Source organism: Talpa occidentalis, unplaced genomic scaffold (genome assembly GCF_014898055.3).
Source record: "Talpa occidentalis isolate TD23 unplaced genomic scaffold, MPIMG_talOcc4v2.1 talOcc4.6, whole genome shotgun sequence".
Taxonomy (NCBI): Eukaryota; Metazoa; Chordata; class Mammalia; order Eulipotyphla; family Talpidae; genus Talpa; species Talpa occidentalis.
The window spans coordinates 93624306-93646590 of record NW_023604972.1 but is presented as its reverse complement, the minus strand read 5'-3'; the positions used below and the strand labels follow the sequence as shown (position 1 = coordinate 93646590).

General features: G+C 38.5%; 1 protein-coding gene across 3 annotated transcripts; it reads right to left on the bottom strand.

Annotated features, from left to right (window-relative positions):
* Positions 1-3816: 3816 nt before the first annotated feature.
* Positions 3817-22030, bottom strand: BHMT (betaine--homocysteine S-methyltransferase). 3 transcript variants are annotated; one of them, XM_037529157.2, is made up of 8 exons: positions 21913-22030; positions 19078-19210; positions 14528-14646; positions 12241-12432; positions 11736-11883; positions 8533-8715; positions 6856-7084; positions 3817-4930 (listed from the first exon to the last, which is right to left on the bottom strand). In XM_037529157.2, exons 1-8 carry the CDS (start codon positions 21913-21915, stop codon positions 4744-4746), a joined length of 1194 nt encoding a protein of 397 aa, XP_037385054.1. In that variant the 5' UTR covers positions 21916-22030; the 3' UTR covers positions 3817-4743. The 3 variants fall into 3 exon arrangements, with proteins under 3 accessions (XP_037385054.1, XP_037385055.1, XP_054543863.1); XM_037529158.2 differs by lacking the exon at positions 21913-22030 and adding an exon at positions 20657-20821; XM_054687888.1 differs by lacking the exon at positions 21913-22030 and adding an exon at positions 15919-16096 and having other exon boundaries at positions 19078-19108.
* Positions 22031-22285: the final 255 nt, after the last annotated feature.

Here is a 22285-nt window from a genome sequence, read left to right as displayed (position 1 = left end):
TGCCCTCTCAGCAGTGTTACTTGTTTTAGTTTGCTGTCTGTTTAGCCAGGGGACTAATTAATTAACAATTAAATCTGCTGGAAACATTCCACCAAGTGGCACTCTGTAAATAGTTGACAGTGATGAGGCTACTGCTTATTTAATTGGAAACTATCTAATTGGAAACATAAAATGTGGAGTTTTGCAGTAAGTATGAGAGATTTGTCATCTTACAGATGAGAAAGTTGAAGATCAGAAAAGGGGGAGGTGCTTTGTTTGATGTTGCACAGTGATGTGGGAGAAAGCTAGGAATCCTGATTTTGAATCTACCCCTTGCTTTTTCTACCACATTGCACTAGTGTTGAGAATTGGCTGAATTCCGCTAAGCCAATTCATATGTTGAGACATTAACCTTTCCAAAGAACAGTAAAATCTCATTAAGTCAAAATAATTGGAAGGATGGTCAGGTTGAATTGGGGGAAAAATTTGAACTATTTTCAAAGATATTTAGCTTTTTCCTTTCAAGGCCATGTAGTAAATCAGAACAAATAACCACAAAATGGGCCAAGTAGAGGTCTCACTGAACCTGTTTGAAGGAACAAATAAGAATAAATGGTTCATTAATGGTTTGCATATAAGTAATGACTACTAAAAATATTTTAGGTATTTGGGAAAATAAATGTTTGATAAAAGTCGACTAAATGTTTCCCTTGAAAACTCACTTATTGTAAAATTTACGTAAGGAACTTTCACAAATATTTCAGTTAGACAATGTGTTAAAATTATCCTTTGATTTAGTACCATATAAATTGACCTGTTTTGTTTTTGCTGTATGGAATTATTTCTGTAGCTCGCAGAGGCACAAATGATGACATCTGTCTCTCTCACTTTACATACCCTTAATTTTTCATCTACTCAAGGCCAACAAAATGCCTCCAGCTGCTAGGAAACTGAAAGCATTCTCTGGCTCATTCTTTTCCCTCACCACAAAGCCACCAATTTTCAACAAATGACCCAATCCTTCTAGTCACCACCTGTGAGAAGTCTTTGTATTGGGCTGCCTTCACTTATTTTCTCTTCAAATGCAGAACATTCATTTGTTCCTAAGGGTGTTTAGAAATATTGGGTCATGTTATCTCTGTTTATCACATGACAGGTATATACTCCTCCTGAAGCCCTTGGGCTCCTTTATTTTTCTCTCGTTAATTAAATGAACATCTTCCTCCTTTGTTGTGTAAATATCAGTGTCATCTACCTGGCAACTAACACAGGGAAGGTTCCAGACTGGCTGAGGGGATGTTGCTGACTAACAGGGAGGTTTTGGGGATGTTGCTGACTAACAGGGAGGTTTTGTGTGTGTGTGTGGTGGGGGGAGGAAATATCTGTGTAATGCTTTCAGAAAACCCCTGTGTTCAAAACTAGGAAAATGGGGATTTGGTTAGAGATAGCAAGTTTTCCTTGTTGGGTGAGTTATTCTTGATATGATTAAAAGATCCGTGTGTCTTAGGAAAAAGCTGACCGAAATAAAAAGAGGGCTACAGCTATTTCTGTCAATTAATATTGCAGTTTACTCTGATGAAACGGCTTAAAATTCAAAACAAGTTACTGAGTCAATCCCTGCTGGTCACCTGCTGCCCCCTTCTGGATAAATTTGAAACTGAAATTTTTGATCTCTTCATGTCCTGTTCTGTCTCCATTGGCTTGTTTTCCCGAAACTTGCTTTGTTGCAGTGTGAAGTATTAGACCATAAACTGCAAAAGATTTATGGAGTACGTTTTTGTTGACTCCCAGCAACACTAGGATCTTTCTTTCCTCACTCGAGGATGAGCTCCTTAGTTTGTGAACCCTCTGTCCTTGTTCCAATCTTCTACCAAGAATCCAAGCTAAAGCAGTCGTTCTTGGCAGGCTTGGACTAATTAGCCAGAAGTCCTTTCCGACTTGGCACCTTGCCTTAGCAATCTTTTCCTTAAAAGGGAGTTTGGATTCTTGACCTCTAAGGTCCCTCTGGCCCTGACTCCGTATCTTTACCACTAAGAAATGGCTATTTAACAGGAATTTTTAGGTATAAAATGAACCTTTCCTTCTAACGTACAAGATTTCTGGAAATAAAATGAATGTACTCGATGGGGATTGAATTTCAAATTTTTTCACAATCAGTATGCCACTAGGAGGCAGTGTTGACATACAATTTAATTCAAGAATATGTTTGTTACATTTCCTTTTGAGGAAAATATTTTTAAAACCAAGCAAATATAAGACTCAGTAAAAGTTATGATGTTTTGTGTGGCAATAAAGTTCTGAAGATAATATTAAAGGGGCATGAATCTTACGCAGTAATAGAAAAGCACAGTAAAAAAGCACTATTGAAACTGATTTGTGAGAAATGGTAGATAGCAACTTTGCAAAAAAAAAAAAGGGGGGGACCCCACCAACTGGGAGAACATTACACAACACTAATGATAAAGGACTGATCACAAAAATCTGCAAAGAGCTGATGAGACTCAGCAACAACAAAGAAAATAATCCAGTCAAAAAATGGGCAGAAGAGCTAAAAAGAAACTTCTCTGAAGAGGAAATGCAAATGGCCAACAGGCATATGAAAAAATGTTCAACATCACTTGTAATCAGGGAAATGCAAATCAAAACTACCATGAGATACCATCTTACACCAGTGAGAATGGCACATATTAAAAAAACTAGCAACAGCAAATGTTGGCGAGGTTGTGGAGAAAAAGGAACTCTTCTCCACTGTTGGTGGGAGTGCAAACTGGTCCAACCACTATGGAGAGCTGTGTGGAGATTTCTGGACCTACTAAACATAGAGCTTCCATATGATCCAGCAATTCCACTCCTAGGTATTTACCCAAAGGACACAGAAACATCAATTCCAAAGAACACCTGCACCCCTATGTTTATAGCAGCACTATTTACAATAGCTAAGCTTTGGAAACAACCCAAATGCCCAAAAATAGATGACTGGGTCAAGAAGATGTGGTACATATATACCATGGAATATTACTCAGCATTCAAAAAAGATAAACACATGCAATTTGCAGCAACATGGATGGCGCTGGAAGGGATCATGCTCAGCGAAATAAGCCAAAAAGAAAAAGAAAAATACCGGATGGTCTCACTCATAGCAGGAATCTAGAAAACTTAAATAAGGGACCAGGAAAATGAATAACTATAAGAAAGTGAAAATCAAAATCAACAAAAAACTATGAACCAGAGACACTTTTTGGGGGTGGGGGGTGGGAGGGGAGGGATTGGGGTCAGAATGGGGGGTTTGCAATTGTATGGGGTAATATAAAAATAAAATTTATTATTTAAAAAAAAGGGGGGGCAGCGTTTGCTTTTCTCTTAGTTTACCTCAGTTATATGCAGCCTCTGAGAGTTGTACTGGTTTGGCTCTATTTCTGTGTATGGGAGGATATGGATTAGATTACTAATTGTCTTAGTAAGAAAATTCTGGAATTTTTTTCCCCTATAAATACTGTAACTATCTCTTTTAAAACTCTAGCATACTGATGAAGTTGGTAGGTAATAGTATTTTTTTAATAGATGGGTAATCTGAAGTATAGATATTTCATACAGGACGTGACAAGTTATAGGATGAAAATATGAATCAAATACAGCTAAGTCTTATTGCTCTTCTTTTTAGTAGCTGAAAAATTACCACTTCAAAACAACTAAATCAACCCGAGAATGTTTAAAAAGCAGTACGAACTCTTTTCTAGTAAGTTTAGAGTTGCCATGTTTATTCTTGCATTTTCAGACTTGAGTTCTTAAAGGACAGTAGATATTGTTAGTCTAATAAACCTAGATAGAGTTTGGAGAATCTCTTTTTTTATTCTACTTTTTTCCCCCAAAGCTACCAAAGTAACACATATTCTACTACTCAGTCTTACCAATGGGAGGCATTTAGGTGGGTACAATTTTGAGCAGGATGTAGAAGGCCTACATACTTATATCTGCTCACCCCCCTCTGTTGGTCTGTATGTTTCTTAGTAGTAAAAAAATGGATCAAGAAAGAGAAAAACTCTGGAATTCTGAGAGCTGCACTCTGGGCTTGGATACTTACAGATTGGGTCCTATCCAATTTTCTAAGAATAAATTTTAAAAAGTGTCCCATGGCAGTGCTTTTCAAAGTGTGAGTCAAAACCCAGTAATGGTTCACAAAATCAATTTGAAATGTCACAACTAGCATATTTTAGTAATAAAATAGGAATGGGAAGGAATGGAATAGAAGATACCAGAGATATGAGAATGGATCACAATTTTATTTCAAAGGTTTGTGGTAATGTGCTTTACTGGGTCATTTATATAAATTGTGTTTCTTACTAAAGGTCATGTTCAAAAGAGTTTGGACGTCACTTCCCCATAGCATTTTATCTGTCCCTGTCCAGGTGCGAGTCATTTATTATCAGTTCATGTCTCATCTTCCTTACAAGCCTGCAAACTTCTTGAAGTAGGATTAATGTAGGGATTACTTTTCCTTAGTCACAGAGATTTCCTTAATACCTTCTGCACAATGGGTGCTAAGTAAACCTGCTTAAGATTTATTTTTTTATTTTGCTTCTAAGTAAACTTCTAAAACATACTTTCAAAGTTATCAAGTGCTACGTGCAATTCTATTTTGTACAGCTAATATTTTTATGTGTAGGCTGGCATTAAACAAGCATTGCTGTTTAACCATCTTTTCCTTATCTTTAGGAACTGTGGTCCAAGCATAGAGGAATTCAGTAGAAATGGGTTCTACCGAGGTTACTGTGAAGATTTGAATTTTTGTTTTTCAAAGAGCTGTCTCAGCTGCTGCTCAGTTGTGGCTTCTTTCTGCTGCATCAGCTCAGCTGTTCCTTTGGTCACTCCCCAGGCATCTGGCTTTGACATTGAAGGGTTGTATGGCCTGCCAGAGGCGATCCTAAGATTCTGCCAGTATTCCTTCCTGGCCCTGTGTTAACAAAACACACATTAGACTTTTCCCTGAGTGTGGGTCCCCAGGCCACTGAGCTTGAGTATCTCCATGGAGCCATCTTTGGACTCTGAAAGTATATTCACTAATACACATTTGTTAATTTTGGGTAAAATTTTTCCTTCTCTAGAATCTGTAGGTCTAAAATTAACTTGAATTTCTAATGGTAAGATATGCATAGTGATCAAGACCTAAGAATTTAGAATAAGGATATTTTCTCTCCAGCCTATACTATCTTTCCATCCTCACTGGAACTGCCCAAATGAACCAGCTGAGGCCTCATTTGCTGCTCTTCTCCAAGCCCAGTATTGCTTCTGTAGCTCCCACTCTGTGGATCTTACATCTTTCTCCTTTCTAATTCTATTGTCTCCTTTTACCTCAGTGCCTCAACATATTTGGAATCTAGTCTAGCAAAAGCTTCCTCACAGGTGCCCCTGTCTCAAGGCTTATATAAAAATTTGCTAACTTGGGTCTTCCCTGGTGGTGCAGCGGTTCAGCGGTGGGCTGCAAAGCTGCCCGCAGCCTCTGCTGCGCCAGCTCGATTCCTGGCCACCGAGTGAGGGTCCCACGTGGCGCGACAGACCTCTCCTGCTGTGCCTGCTGTTCCCCTAAGCAATGTATTTCTTCGTCAGTCTGCCCGCTCTGGCTCTGGTGAGTTCTCTGACCCTCCCGCGCTTCTGGCTTCTGACTATACCCAGTGTTTGTATAAATAAAATAAATCAATCTTTAAAAAAAAAAATTTTGCTAACTTGCAAATATGACCTTGTCCTGGACCACTTGAGACCCTCTAGCATCCTCACTGCCTTGAGAGGAAGTCAGATAGTTCATTAGCACAATTAAAAGGCATCCTGCTATTCCTGACAGGTATCTTCTATCAAAGTCTGTCTCCATTATCCCCAAACTTCCAGTTTTTTTAACACATCATTCTTTTTTCTCTTCTCTTATGCTTTTGTATAGCGTGTTCCCTTGTCTACCAATGTACTTCGTCCTTCAAAGTTCAGTTTCAGCATCTTAAAAAAATCTTAGAAATCCTTCACTAGCTACCACCCCTGTCTTTTATACCATGAGCCATTAGCTCAGACCCACAGCATCCATGCATATCTTTATCCTTGAACTTACTATATTAACTTGAACCTTGTTTATCTCTCTGCCTACTACACTGGCAAATCCTTGGGGACAGTGCTGTGTTTGTCTAGCTTGCTACCTCATTGTCCACAATGTCTAACATAATTGTGCTCCATGTTGGAGAAACACTGGCACTGCTCTTTCTGTTTGGGGTACTCACCCTCCATTCCCTTTTCTATCTTGTGGATGCCTGCTTAGTCCTTCAAAACCCAGCCAAAAAGCCCTTTCTTCTAAAATATTAATTAGGCAGAGGCAGTTACTCTCTTCATTGTTAACTTTTTAAAAATCCATGCCTCTACCAAAGCAGTTATCACAGTATCCCTTTACCTTTATCCCTTTATATATGTCTGTTTATTGCTCATCCCCACCAGTGCAATGTAAGCTCTGAGGGCAAAGACCTTTTCTATCTTAACACAATATTCCCAGTCTTAAGAATCATGCTTGGCATAGAACAGGCACTGAATTAATATTTGTTATACTTAATTCTTAACCAATTCATTCAATGTTAATGTCCACCACATGAATGGTGCTTTCCTAGAGCAAGAAATCACATTTCATTGCAACTTACACAATTTATAATCTATATTCTTAAGGCCTTCTCCATAAATCACTTCGTAAGGCTGTTTTATAAACATCTCAGTGAGATGTTTAAGGAGAACAACTGATTCTTCGTTATCACACAGCAAATTAGCTGCACTCTTTATAATAACCTCACTTGAACTTGAAATATTCATAATCTAAATGAGTATGGTTTGGCACAATTGGTGTAAATTTTTTACCTGGCTCTAATCCAAGGTTTGGTATGCATGTCCAAACCACTTCCCCAGCTGCCATGCTTTTCTGAAGCTGGTGGCAAAAATCCCCTTTCAGGGGCCAGCTCCTCTGCAATGGCCCTGATGTGGTAGGGCTCAAATCCACAGCACCCCCCAATAAACCTGACACCCAGGTTGTAGGCCTCTCTGGCATATTTTTGAATATCCCATCGGGTTGCAACTCTGGGTTCCAGTCCTGTAAAATAAATTGCATTTTGTCTGAATTAATTTTTTAAAATATTTAAGATAAGCAGTTATAATAGATATGTAATTTCAATACATTAATTAAGTTGTGAATATTCAAATTTCAACTTTTATAAGCTATCAGCTTCTTTGTGTTTATCCTGCTTTAAATGTCATGAAAACTAGTTTCAATATGGTTCCCCATGGTTCCTGCCAACTGATGTTCTCACCTTCATGTACATTATATCAGGTTGGCAGTGAATATGGCAATAGGTAGGGTTTTGTGACTTTGGAGGCTTGGTCATAAAGGACATTATGGTTTCTGCCTTGTTCTCTCTTAGAACACTCATTTAGGGGGAGGCCAGCTGCCATGATGTGAGAACACTTAAACATCACAACCTAAAGGCCAATGAGCTGAGTAACTGATGCCTCCAGTTAATAGACAGCAAGAAAGTGAAATTCCCAATAGCCAAATAAGAGAACATGGAAGGAAATCCCCTAACCTCCATCAGGTCTTCAGCTCCAACCCGTATCTGGGCTGTAAACCTCTTAAGACACCAGAACAAGAGTTAGCCAGCTATGCTGCTCCCAAATTCATGAACCAAAGAAACTATGAAATTTAAGTGTTTGTTATTTAATTTTTATTATTTACTAAGTTTTATAGTGATTTGTTCTACAGCATAAATTATACAAAATCTTTGCCATTCTCCTTCCATGGTTCTCCTAGAGTGATTATTTTTTAAATATCTTACTTCTCTGTGGGTTCCTATAGAATATAGGACATGGTAAAAGAAGCTGAGATTGGAATAGGGGGCTGACCATGCTTTGGCCCTGCTGACCTCTTTGGTGTGATTTTCAAGGTAGACTCACCTTTATTTCCCAAACATGCTTTATCCTTCTGCCTAGACTGCAAGTTTTCCCTCAACTCATCTACTTGGTCTCTTCATTCAGATTTGCTATACAGTAACCCAGTGATGCTATCTTCCCCTAGCCCCAGATCCTGGAGTATCTGAGCAATGTTCATAATAGGCAAAAAGAATCTTGGAGATAACCTGCTCTAATATTCTTAATTTTTGGAAGAGAAAATTAAGATCTTGAGGAACTAAAGTATTTTGCTAAGGTCACACAAGTCAGCAGACCAAAGTCAGCTGGGACCAAAACCAATATCTTCACTGATTCTCATCTACGAGAGCATTTGGGGGGGGGGGTGAAAGGTGGGGCAAACTACAAGTATGACTAATTGTCTATCTAGATGTTGATTCAAGTATTTTGCTTGTGGTCCTATCTTTTCCTTCTACTGCTATCTTATATTAGTGGGGTTTTGGCTGCAGGGAAGGAACCGGGGGCAAGAAATAAAGAGATATGGAGTCATTTCTTTACTATGATAAAATATTATGGCTATAGATTTGAAATTTATCAAACATGAAGACATTGAGACAATTTATAAAACATCTGTCTTACCAAAGGGGAATTCCGGAAGATCAATAAATCCCTGTTTGCTGCAGTCAGGGGTGTGGTAGGCCAAGGGCTGAGCCATCAGGTGGGCTTTCAACCTGGCAGCCTCCAAGCCTTCTTTCATGAGCTTCACTGTTTGCAAACTAATTGTGGGGTCAAAGTGGCAGTTCACACCGATGATGGAAGCTCCTGCAAATAGGAAGAACATTTTCGCTTTAGGGAGTCACCAGAAACCAGTAGACTTAACTCTCGTCTCCATTAGGGAGGTTTTATTTATAACAGTGAACTGGAAGTACAGTATTTGGTCCTTGGTCCCTTAAAACCTATCTTACCCTTGAGCAAGAATGATTACTAACAGGCAGCAAGTGCTTTCTGTGAAAAGTGCTTTGAAGAGTCTGGTATAATTGAAGTGTCATTTATGCACACTTGACTGTCCATCTTTTTTATTAAAAAAATCATTATTAGAGTTTTTTTAACTTCAAGTTTTAGTAGTCAATTTTTCAATCTTTGACATTATATTGCAAGCACACTAATTTTTCAATACTCCCAGCTGCTAGATTGTACCTGTGGTTACCATACCACTCATTGGAGGAATAAATCAATGTTCCCTTTCATTAGGTCAATTTAATAATATACTTTCTTGGGCGCAACAGCAGAATGTAATTTAGGAAAAAGTTTTTCTGTAACATGTTTTCTGGAGGAATTTTGTGTTTGGGGTTTGTAATTAGGAAAAAAACTCAAAAGCCCTTTGACTCTAGCTAATAGAAGTGGCTAACAGTCTATTATTCATTTTGACAAGCTTCTCATTTACATTTTCGCCTCCCCAGACTCACAACTATATGGGATTGTTGCAAAGATTTTTTTTCTCTAAAATTTGTTGTTTGTCCTTATTAAATCAAACAACAAATTTTACCAAAAAAACTTTATATTCTTTATGTTCTTAATCATTTCTGGACCAAACAGTTGATTATTGCAATCATTGTACTAATTTTTGAGGTTTCTTTCTCCAGAAGATACAAGGAGACAGTATGACCAGAATACTTACAATCCATCCTGTCAAGATAGAAGGAATTCCCAAATAGAACTTTTCTTTCTTTATTCTTGTGGTTATATACACACAACATATATATGTATATGTACACCCTTATTTATATATATTTGATATTTGTATGCAGTTTAATTCAATTTTGTTGCAATCATCACTATTTCCAGAACTTTTGTCACTCCAGAGAGAAACCCTGTGCCTATTAAGCACTAACTCCCTATTCCCTTTCCTCTAGTCCCTGGTAATGCATTTTCTGTCTTTGTTGATTTGCTTATTCTACGTAAGTGAAATAATACAAGACTTGTTCTTTTGTGACTGACCTATTTCACTTAGTATCATGTTTTCAAGGTTCACCCTAGTTAGAGCATGTATCAGAACTTCACTCCTTTATTCAGTTTATGGGTGTTCCCTTGTATGGACACATCCCATTTGTCTATTCATTCATCATCTGGACACTTGGATTGTTTCCATCTTCAACTATGATTTTTTTTTGATGGCTCATGGCCTAAAATTTTGTAGTTGTATATAAAAATACCAAGAATAGGACAGAAGAGATTCTGTCTATAATGAGAGTAACATCAACATCCAGATTCTAGGAGCCACAGAGCTGATGTTACAAACCATGACATCTTTAGTTCTCAGTGGGCTGGGTTTACAGTTTGCTCTTCATGCATGCTCCGGTCAGGCCTCATTCCCCATCGTTCCTCTATATAAACTTTTGTTAAGGGCACCAATGATCTCAATCCTACCAAATCCAGTAGTAGATTCTCTGTTTTAATCTTACTCAACATCTCAGCAGCATTTAACCCTGAACCCATTCTCTCCTTCATCAACACCCCCTTATTGGCATCTGATAACTTTTATGATTTTGAGTGTTGCTTCTGGCTCCCAGGCTGCTTTTTTTTTTATTGCATGCTGATCTCTCACCAAGGCTGACCCCCTCAATCCCACAGTGTCCCTGGATTCCACCAAGCCATCTTCCCTTTTTCATTTATATTTCCTTTTCAGTCCCAGAGCTTTCAGTACCATCTGTATCTAGAACTCTCCCAAACTTCTCTAACTCTGACCTTTCATTTAAGTTCCAGACTTGTATATTCAACAGCTTACTTTACATTTCATTTGGATCTTGACTACTTTTTCTTTCTTTCCTTCTTCCTTTTTTTTTTTGCATGCTCTGTTGCCCAAGTTTCTCCTTCCTTACTTGGTATGATTACATTAATGAATTAATCATATGTTCTCTGTTTATTGGATGTTAATTAGGTATAAAAGTCCTTATAAGAGATTATAGAGAAATATAAACATCGGACATAGTCCTATCCATAGATTGGATGCAGGCCAAGAATCCCTGCCAATTAACATGGGAATGATGAAGGCTTCCTTTGATACTTTTAAAACAACTTAACTTGCTTTTCCTACCATTGTTATATTTTCAGTCCAAAATTAGGGTTCTACAACTTCACTCCTAAATCTAAATAATTGTTTTTATTAATGATAAATATGAAGGAACTTTCATGACATATCAAGAGTTGGATAAATATCAGAAATTAAACAAATAACCAATCAAAATCTCTCTATACCACAGAGCAAGTCAGACTCTCTGACACTGTGCTATTCGTTGGCATCAAAATGAGGCAGCTTTGAAAACAGTTTGCAGGTTTTCCCTAATTGAAATGAAACCCAATATCAAGAAAGAAAACTATATAAAAAGATAAATTAGGTGGGCAGTATTTCATATCAAAGAGTTTCTTGATTTATTACACCCATTACAAAAAGGCAAAGCATACCAGTAATTTATGAGACTGAAAAAACTTTGGCAAAGAGGGCAACTAACTTAAAAACTATTAAAGTTTAAAGACTTCTTGACATAAATTTAAAACAAACACATTTTTTCCTAATCCTCTTTTAGATTTACCAAATTTCTTCTCATTTTAAGGTGTCAAACCTCCAGCATAAGTCTACTTCACCCTTTCAAATGGCTGGCATTTATATGTTTTAAACATTTTTTGCTTTGGGACTCAATAATAGTATCATTATAATCCTCAAAAGATAAATGAATGGTTTCCTTTTTAACAAAAGTAGTACATACTGGTTTGTGGGTGGACATGCATTTGTGTATTATTTTAAAAACCTCTCTAATTGCAAACCAATCAAAATCCGTCATCACCTGCTTTAACCAGGCGAACTGCACACTCGCCCGGGGGCACTCCATGCAGGTCTCCCTCCGGGCCGATGCACATGGTCGCTGCCACTGGTTTCCCAGATGATTTCAAGGCTTCAACTGCCCACACAGCTTCTTCAACATGTTCAAAATACTGAAATAAGACAAGGGCAATGTGCTTTTAAACTTGTTTCTCCCCAAATAATTTGAAAACTTATTCTATTCCTAATTTATCAGCAGATGAGCACTTTTCAAACTCTGAGTTGTGATATACAACATTTTTGAAACAGAATAGAATGGTGATTTCTATCTGACTTGCAGTTAGAAGGCTCAAAGATCCACTGTGCTAGATTAAATCAAATTTAGTAAAAGTTCTAACTTGTAAGAGAGAGTTCAAAAGTAAACATTACTCTTATTAGTCAAGTTTAGCACCTAGTTTCACATGGTTTTCATAAACTTCAAAGCAGAGAAAGTGTAAAGTGTAATTTTCTTTGGTAATATCTTTGTTTACCTCAGCAATCAAGAAGTCCACGTTCTTCTTCATAAAGACCTCTAATTGTTGCTGAAATACTTTTTTAACTTCAGTTTCACTCTTGCAGCTAAGATACGAAGGTGTCTGACTCACTCCTCCTGCCACCAAAGCATCTCCCTCATCAGCCACTTGTCGGGCAATGTCACAAGCAGCTTCATTGACTTTCTGCCCCTAAAATGGTTGAATATAGAAAATATCTACATTTTCATGTGAAAGTAAAACAAACTTATTACTCAAATGCCCATATTTCCATTGTGTGATTCCAGAGGTGACTTTATTCCAGAAAATACAGAGATGGAATAGTTCAGTGTTTACCAAGGTCAGCAATTAGCAATAACACTAATAATAGTGATGAAAGAAATACATCTCATAATTGTGGTATCTAGGATATTACATTAAACCAAAGATCCGTGAGAGGGTAAGGGTCTTGCATAAAAGGATCCGGCACCTGCCAATTCCTGAGCTGCACTTAGAAGAATACCTAGCAAACAGTGGCAATGATAATAATTCACTTTTATGATTAATTAGAATTAAATTCAATTCAAATGATTACAGAATTTTTGTTATTTTATGATTATGTATTTTCTCAATTGACAGATAAAAGTATCACAAATAAGATATTGTTTAATTAGGCCTTAAAAACTGATACTTACCCTAATTAAAAAAATAAAACCAATGCTGTAACTCCCATAAACTTGTAGAAATTAAGAACTCCCTTTTCATTTTACTTTTTTTTAAGATTTATTTATTTATGCATACAAGAACTAGAGGACAGGCCAGAGGTATGGGAGTGAGAGGATTCACCAGAGACAGAGTGGGAAACAGAACAGGCAGATCAATTGAAATACACTGCTGAGGGAAGCAGTGGGTGAGTCAGGAGAAGTCTGCTGTGCCATGTGGGTAGCTCCATGGCCGGGGATCGAATTCGTGCTGCAGTGGCTGTGTACAGCTTCATAGGTTGTCTCTCAACCCCTTGCACTTAACCCCTTTTCATTTTAGAGATGAAGAAGTTGCCAAGCTGATAAGTAAATGTAGTTTCACATAGTTTCTTGTAGTAAGTAGGGAAAGATTCCAGGTTCATAATTCCTTGAACTTATACCTTGCCCCTACTCTATGTCATATTTTAAAACTATAATATTGGCAAGGATGTGGAGAAAAAGAAAATTTCATGCATTGTTGCTAGGAATGTAAATTTGTATAGCCACTCTGGAAAACAGTATGGAGATTCCTCATAAAATTAAAAGTAGCTCTATCACTTGACCCATCAACTCAACTTCTGGGTATTTACCTAAAGAATAGAAAAACAGGGCCTCCCCTGGTGGCGCAGGCGGTTGAGCACTGCGCTGTAAAGCTGTCTACAGCCTCTGCAGTGCCGGTTTGATGCTGGCCGGCCAGCGAGCAGACCTCTTCTGTCTCGCCCGCTGCTTGCCTGTACCCCGGTTTTTGTATAAATAAATAAATCTTTAAAAAAAAATAGAAAAACACCAATTTGAAAAGATGTGTGCATTCCTATGTTCATTGCACTTATTCAAAATAGCCCAAAAACGGAAATGACTCAAGTGCCTGGTAATGACAGATGAATGAATAGAAAAGATGTGATATATATACAAAACAGAATACTACTCAGCCATAAAAAGATGAAATTTTTCTATTTGCAACAACATGGATGGATCTTAATGGGATTATGCCTAAGTGAAATCAATCAAAAGGAGAAAAAGAAATACCAAATGTGTTTTGTTAACTATAAAGGGAAAATGAACAAACAAGACAAAACAAACACTGACTCTGAGAACAGATTAGTCATTGCCAGAGAAGATTATAGGGGCAGGAATAGTTAGAAGGGATCGATTAATTGTTGGTGGATGTGATGGGAAATTTGGTAGTGGTGTGGCATGATATATGCAGTTGCTGATGTAAGAAATTGTACCTGTACCATTGTTGAGTAACTCAACTAAATTCACTCAAGTAAAATTTTTTAATCAACTATAAGATCATAAGAATTTGTAAAGATGTTCAGTCAGTAACAGTCAAGAGACTGGGAAAATCATTAATTTGGTTCTAATTTGATCTGTTTCATCAAATGTCTTTCTGTTAATTCAGAGGCTCCAGCTAAAACCTGAGTGTTATCCACACGTATATCGTTTCTGTATTATTTAAGACAAAACCAAACTCTGAAGAATCTCAACAGTTTTCTCTATGAAAACTTTTGCGATGATAAATATGTCCACTATGCCCTCATAAAAGTTCCATGTATGGTTTTACTCACTGATATCTTCTCAGCAACATAGTTTCCTCTGTTTTCCAGCTTGTCTTCACTGGCATAAAATGTGAAGGTCTGCATGACATTCGATCCAGCTCTGAGGAACTCTCTATGAAGCTGGCGAACTTGAGAAAGGAATGAGTAAAGGTATTAATTTCTATCAGTTTACTGACCCATATTTTCAAAAGGCTCTAAATGAAGAAATATGAAAGCATCTCCTTAAAATTAAAAATGTTGTTTGGCATTTGTACATCTTGAAAGCTAATGAGAAGTGGGTTTGGGGTCTCTTGCCAGATAAAAGAGCTTATTTCTACCATGGATGTGAGGCAAAGGGAGGAAGGAGATCTCACAGAAAAGTAATCATTTTGGCATTTTTGCTGAGCAGAGAAGGTGGGGATGGGAACTCCCTATGATGACTACCTGAGCAGAGATAAGGAGAAAGGAACTGGCGTGGCAAGGAGGATGGCAAGTAGTCTGGAGGGCTGGAATTGAGGGTATGTTGAAGATATGCTGAAGGTGAAAGTGAAGGTGAAGGTGAAATCAGAATGGTGAGCAGACAAAATACGAAAGGACTAGCATGTCTTCCCAAGAAGCCTGGGCTCCAGGTTACATGTAGCAGGGAAATAGCAACAGTTTGTAAGCAACAGGGTGTGTGATTGGCTGTGTGTTTGAAAGATAATTCTAGTAACAGAGTGGAAGAAGAATAATGTGAGCAAGGATCCCAAGCATTGGTCCAGTAATGAATGCCAAGTGGCAAAACTTTCACTGGTTGGAAGAAATATAGTGGGACTCTCCCACCCCCTATTTCCTATATAGCCACTTTAAAGAAGGTCATTTGCTCCAAAATAGTGGTCCTAAACCTTGGGCATCCATTAGAAACCAAGAAGGCAGTGACCCAAAAAGGTGAAAACAGCTCCTTGCTTGTAATCATTTTGATTATTCTGTTATGCTTCTTAAAACTGCAGTGTTTCTCAAAGTATGACCCAATTTAGACTCACCAAGAAGCAGTTATTACAACTTCAGATTCCCCAAGACTCTCCAGGTCCAGCAAACCTGATTCCACCATGTGCAAACATCACAACTTTTGACATTAACTTTATTGGGAGAATTAAATATGGTAATTTCTGGATACTCTTTACATTTCCGTTTTATGTTTTTTTATATGAATCCTAGAGTCTTTGTCCTCTAACCACTAACAGGGTGTGACTGGTCTCTACAACAGTGACATAACCTATTCTAATTAATTATATTCATTTTATGACTTTAAACTCTTCATTATACTTATTTTATTTTATCATCATAGAAGCTAATTAGCTAAATGCAACCAAGATATGTGTGTGTGTATTCTAGCTATAAATATCCATAGTATAGTTAAATAGTTACCCGTGTAAATTTACCTGAAAAACGCAAGTGTTAGGAATTCCACAGAGAACTCTAAGAGGTCAAATAAAACTTTTCAGTATTTCTTCAGTGGAATAATAAATTTATCACAGAATCACTTGGGGACAAAACATGATCAGAACCACTGTGAGGATGTTTGTAATTGTATCCCAATTAGACTAGGTAGTCATAGTCCTTGAGGCAAAAAAAAAAAAAAAAAAAAAAAAGTGCTTGATTATGAGGGAGGAAGACTGCTTCAGACCTTACTGAGAGTGTTACATAATTTGTAGCACAGAGCACTATTAACTTTAATAAGTCCCCCAAATTCTGGATTCCAGGATATATTTGACTGCAAATGGTTTGGGATATGGTTTGTGTAGCTGGAGTGAAACCTTCCTTTTCTTACTGCTCCCAGCATTAAAAAGTCAACCTGGGCTCCAGTCCCACAAAAACATTTCGGGTGCAGGCCAGCTTGCAGGGAAACTTTTCAGGGTTCAGATTAATTCTAGTTATCTTTCAGTCTAAATTAGAAAGTCACTTGTAGATACAAATTTATTTGCATAAAATAGCATGAAGGCTGACCATCCCTCTCATTTGGAGCAGGAATGTTTTAAACACTTTTCACTGCCCCAAAAGGCTAAATACTTCCACTACCTCATAAGGATGTTCTTGTGCAGATACATTACAGAAGATTTGTCTTTTCTGATGCATCCCTGTAGTCCACTGTGGGTGACAGAATTTAAACCAGGCACTGGCAGGGTGGAATATATGGAATTTCAGTCTGTAGAAGCCAGGGTTAAATCTAATGACTCAGTATCATGGAGTTTTCATTAATTCTTGAAAAGCATGGAACATGCATAAGAAAAAGTAGAGCAAATGCTTAGCACACCTAAATGAGTTCAAAATACTCAAGACCCAGATGGTGAAGAGATGAAACATGGTGTTTCTTCATTAATAAAATAAAAGAAAATACTTTCTTTTGAACTCCTCTAATGTTTACTTTTAAAAAATGGTGACTTATAAAGTTGAAACTTGTAGTTTAAATAATAGTCTTATTTGGTTTATATAGCAGAGATTGGGCAAAGATAGTTTATTGTTAAAATCCATCTGCCCCAAGAAACATTTTATGCTGAGTTTAATACAGCAAGTGAACCTTAAGAAACAAACAATAGAAATATTTAAAATCCTCAGTCAATTAATGGAATAATAATTATTCCATTCTGTTCCTTAAAGCCCTTTAATGCAATGCTTCTCAAAATGTGATTCACCTTATAGTCACTTTGGTACAATTATAAACATGCAGGTTTCTAGCCCCCTTTTGAGATTTGAGGACCTAAATCTCTAAGTGGGATCTGAGTTTAACAAACTCAGTTGATGAAATTAAAATTTGAGAACAATTATTGTTTTGGTTCCCCAAGCCTACTGATTTCATTTTTTTTAAGGGTAAACAGTATTATTTCTACTTTTATTTGGAAATATAAATTGTATACATTTGCTGGGTTTCACAGTGCAAAGGCTATTATATTTTGGATACTGTGTAGGGATTAGGTGAACATGTTTATCTAGCCATAGATTTATACGACCAAGAATACTATCAAGAGAATAAACTCAGCCAAGTTAACAATAACAATAGTTAAAACAATGTTTAACATGCACCAGATACTACTTTAAACAGACACTATTTTAAACACTATAACTTATTTAATCTTCATAGTAACCTTTTAAGGTAGATGTCAATATTATTTCAGTTTTGTAGAAGAGGAAACTGAATCCCTGAGAAGCTAAGTTAATTTCCCCAATACCATGCAGCTTAGCGACTATGTCAGGGTTTCTTACTCTAGATCCTGAGTCTTTATGCTTAATTTCAAAGTTCAATTTATGTGCTTAGTTTTCATCCTTTATTACTGAGTTCATAAAAATATACTCTTCTTCAATAAACATAAAAAACCTACTTTATCTTGATAATATTCACAAGAATGTCCTTGAAAGATTCAACTTCTTTCAATTTGTTGGCTGCCAGCTGAGATTCTCCCTAGGCCAAAGGGAGCTTTCCTTCCCTGGGATTGGGAGGGCTGACAGCTTGTTTGGTGCTTGGTCTATTGGTAGGGGGAGAACACAAAGGCTCAGTCCTCTTGACTCAGTTTGGGACAGCTCTGAAGAACCTGTACAACTCCAGAACACCCTGAGGGTTACCAGAGACCTCTGTTCAAATTGCTTCAAAAGATTGGTCTGCAGAGTCATAGGGCCAGGTTTTATTGTGACTGCTTAGCCATACACACATCACCATGACTCTCCATCTATGAGAAAGACAGACTACAGTGGTAGGAAACAAAAAAAGAATGTGAAAGACTACTCTCAGAAATGGATGGTCAAGTAGGCTCAGGGCCTGATGGACAAAACCACTGCTGCATTTCAACAGGGAAAGATTTCTTCTACCCCATTCCCTGCTCCTCTTCCTGCAGATACCATGTCCCTCCATTCTCCTGGATCCTCCTGGCCTTGACATGATGCCAGGATCTGATATAAGGGGGCCTTCCCATGATGTCAACAATGGGCTCTCCTGCTCTTAGGATGATGCCTTGGAACCAGCTCCTGCAATGAGGTGCCTATGAGCAGCCACATGTCAATGATGCCTGGGCCCCCAAAGGTGAAACTCTCCATGCATCTCAATACTGAGAGTCTTGGTGAATTGAGGTGGGGGAGTTCTACAGAGAGTGAGCAGAAAAGATAGGAGGTGGTAGTCAGGAGTGAGATTTCAGATGTGTTTGAGATTTCAGACTGTTATTGGTGATAGCAAGGTGTAAGAGTGGGTTGCTGAGGTGAGGGTGGAGGAAAAGCTCCCTGGAAATGAGGAGATCAGGCATTGACAGAAAGAGAATGGGATAGATCACTAGATGGAGAATGAAATCACCTGTAGAGGTGAGGGAGGGCAGAGAGAAAGGCAGTGAGCCAGGTCGAAGCTCATCTAGAGGGGCAGGGATGAAGGGGTGACAGCAACCAGGAGAGCCATTGTGCTTATCTAACATTGAATCTACTTAAACACTAGTATAGCACCTAGTAGGCAATAATAAATATTACGAAAATGTGTTATGAATGTCAATGTTGGATATTACGCTCCAGACTTGGGTTGACATAGTGCTTTTTGATGAGAACCTAGAATAGAACTTTGCACCAACCAGCTTCTGGGTGTTCCACAGCAGCTTCTGGGGTCCATGGGCCTGCCTTCACATAGCCCCTCTTCTCCAGGGCAAAGACAAACCCTCCATCTCCAATCACAACCTCTCCAGAGTTTAAACGTTCTAGGATGCCCTAAAATGACAGAAGGGGCAGGGGGAGAAAAGGAGCTGCTTGAGTTTTTCAAGGCAATTATCTTTTTTTTTAGTATTTTTGCTATCATTTTGCTCAGAAGCATGATTTCTTTAGAATTCTCATTCTAAAGAATGAGATGTGGGTGTATTTTAAACATAAATCTGTTACTGTCAGCAAACAACCCAAATGCTCATGTAATGAAGATTTGTGTGTACATGTGCCAGGGGCAGGGCTCATTAAAGATTCTTTGAAGAATATTGTGGGAGGATGGTATATCTAAAGAAATACCAATAGGGAATTAAATGAGAGGGGGTTTTTGGTAAAGCCTCAAATGAATATCTAAGCACACATTCACATGAAAGCTAGTCTTTCTTTTTACTCTGTCAATCAACCAAAGAGAGGATTAAAATTGATAATGAAGTTGAAGGGGATATATAAAGCTATAAGGCATTTTACAGACTAAAAGTCAGCAGACACTTCATAAAGATGGAAGGAAAAGAATACTACCACAAGGATTTCTCTCTTTGGTGTTAACATTCAGTTTCTACAACAACAGGAGATAGGTTACACTGTTTAGGAGATTATGAGTATCCACATTTTGTTCTCGACAAGTGCCAGATGACAAGAACAGGGTAGAGTATTTAAGTGTATATACAAATGTATGTGTGCATATATGTATATATATATATAGATATATATACATATATATGTATATATATATCTATATATATATAGATATATATATACATATATATACTTGCAAACTGATTTCTAGCGTAGTCTCCATATCTGTTCTATTTACAATATTATACAATAACTACCCTGGTGTTAATGTTCAAAAGATACATTTTAAATTTAATATTTTTTTTAAAGGAGGAAACTCCTGCCTCTTTTTTTTTTTTTAAGATTTATTTATTTATTTATACAAGCACTGGGTATAGTCAGAAGTGTGGGAGAGTGAGAGAACTCACCAGAGCCAGAGCAGGGAACAGAACAGGCAGACTGACGAAACACACTGCTGAGGGGAGCAGCAGGCATGACAGGAGAGGTCTGTCGTGCCATGTGGGACCCTCGCCGGTGGCCAGGGATCGAACCAGAGCTGCAGAGGCTGCAGGCAGCTTCACAGCCCAGCGCTCAACCAGGGGAGGCCCTTAAATTTAATATTTTAAAAGAGCTTTGTGGATTAGAAAGTGTAACCATATTTTTTTTAATTCCAAAGAATCACAGAATTTAAAAATAAAAGTTACCCTAATTCAACTTGGGTCATTCTGATTTTACAGTTGTAGAATTAAGGTCCAAAGTCAAAAGTAATTTACACAAGTTCTCAGGTGGGGAGTATAGGGCCTCCTGACTCAATACCTTACGTGGTATATAGATGTGGTTTTAAGTGGTGATGAAGAGGTAGAAAAGGCTTAAAAAGACTGTCATTACTTGGAATGTACTTACCATGTTCTATTTATTATGATGAATGACTGCATCTGTTTTGTCACATAAGGGTTACATAAATCTGTGAGAGGCATTCATGGGACTTTGCATCCTAAGTCCTTGACACTTGCTAGAGCCATCCTCATTTTAATCTTTTCCCTTCCTCTGACCCGCTCTATGCCTTTGATCAGCTGGTGCCCAAAGAGGAGAAAACAAGTGATTTTTTCCACTTACAGCAGCAAAATAGTATTATGCTATATGTTCTTTTTTTTTTTTTTTTAAGATTTGTTCATTTTTATACAAGAGCTGGGGTACAAGGCCAGAGGCGCGGAAGGGTGAGAGGATTCACCAGAGACAGAGCAGGGGGCAGAACAGGCAGATGACCGAAATACACTGCTGAGGGGAGCAGCAGGCGAGACGGGAGAGGTCTGCAGTGCCATTCCCTGGTCGGCCGGGAATCGAACCCGCACTGCAGAGGCTGCGGACAGTGCTGTGCTCAACCCATTGCTCCACTGGGGAGGCCCTATGCTATACGTTTTTGAGTATCCCTTCCAGAAAAATTTTAAGTTGGAAGTTCATGAGGTAACAACTCCAAAACAGCTACAAATATATTTGAAATCAAAGTAATCTATCACTATTACAGTGTGTAAATGCCACATCTTAAGTCTAGCACTTTGATCACTGTGACTCAATTAATACAAATAGATATACTACTCAGTGCAGTTATATCAAAACTATGAATGAATCAAATAAATGATATATTACTAGCTACTAACTTTGATTCATAGAGCTGGCACTGAGGAGAAAAAGCACAAGCCCTCACAGTCTTACACCCCAGAGATACCATGTCCTGACTTCATCTGCCTCTTCTCCTCGCCATGGATGCCTCTGTCCATCAGGCCTGGGGCTGGGCGCTTTGACAAGAGTCACATTTATTCCCTCCTCCCTCAGTCCCTCTCTTCCCACTGGCGCACTGTAGTCCCACGTCAGTCCCTCAGTGAGTGACTGCATGTCTCTATCCTTCGGTCCATCCATCCATCTCTCAAACTAGTCAAAAACTGAAAGTCTGGACTGTAACATTCATCCCACAAAGGGAAGGGAGGGGCTTATTGTTAATTGGGTGCTGGAGCTGCTAAGTTTTTGCTTTTTAAATCTTACTAACAATCCTTAATATCTTACGGCAACTGTGCCCATTTTTCTTACATTGTCTTTTCGATGTCCGCTTGGTGCATTTTCTGTGATAGCTAGACCCAAACGAAGGACGGATGGAGACTTACCATAATCCAACTAACGCTTGAGCCTTGTGGCTTCCGAGGTGTGGCAAGCGCTGCTAGAACTCGGCAGAGGCGGCCCTGAGGCCGTGGCGGGAAACGGTCGGATCCTGCCCGCGCGACCTCGGAGCCCTGGGCACCGCTTGGCGTAGAGGGGCGCGCGCGGTGGCGCCCACAGGGAGGGCTGGGGTTCGACACTGGCGCACTCCCGCCCGCCGCCTTGCGGGAGGGAAGATGCTCGTAGGAGCGGCATCTTTGGAGAGAGTGCTCTGATCTTGGGGATGCGAGACTTAGAAAATGTTGGGAGTTGAGTCAGAGGTCACATAGGTCTAGGGAGTGCTCTGGATGTGGGGCATGAGTTGGGAGAGGCTCAGGCGCG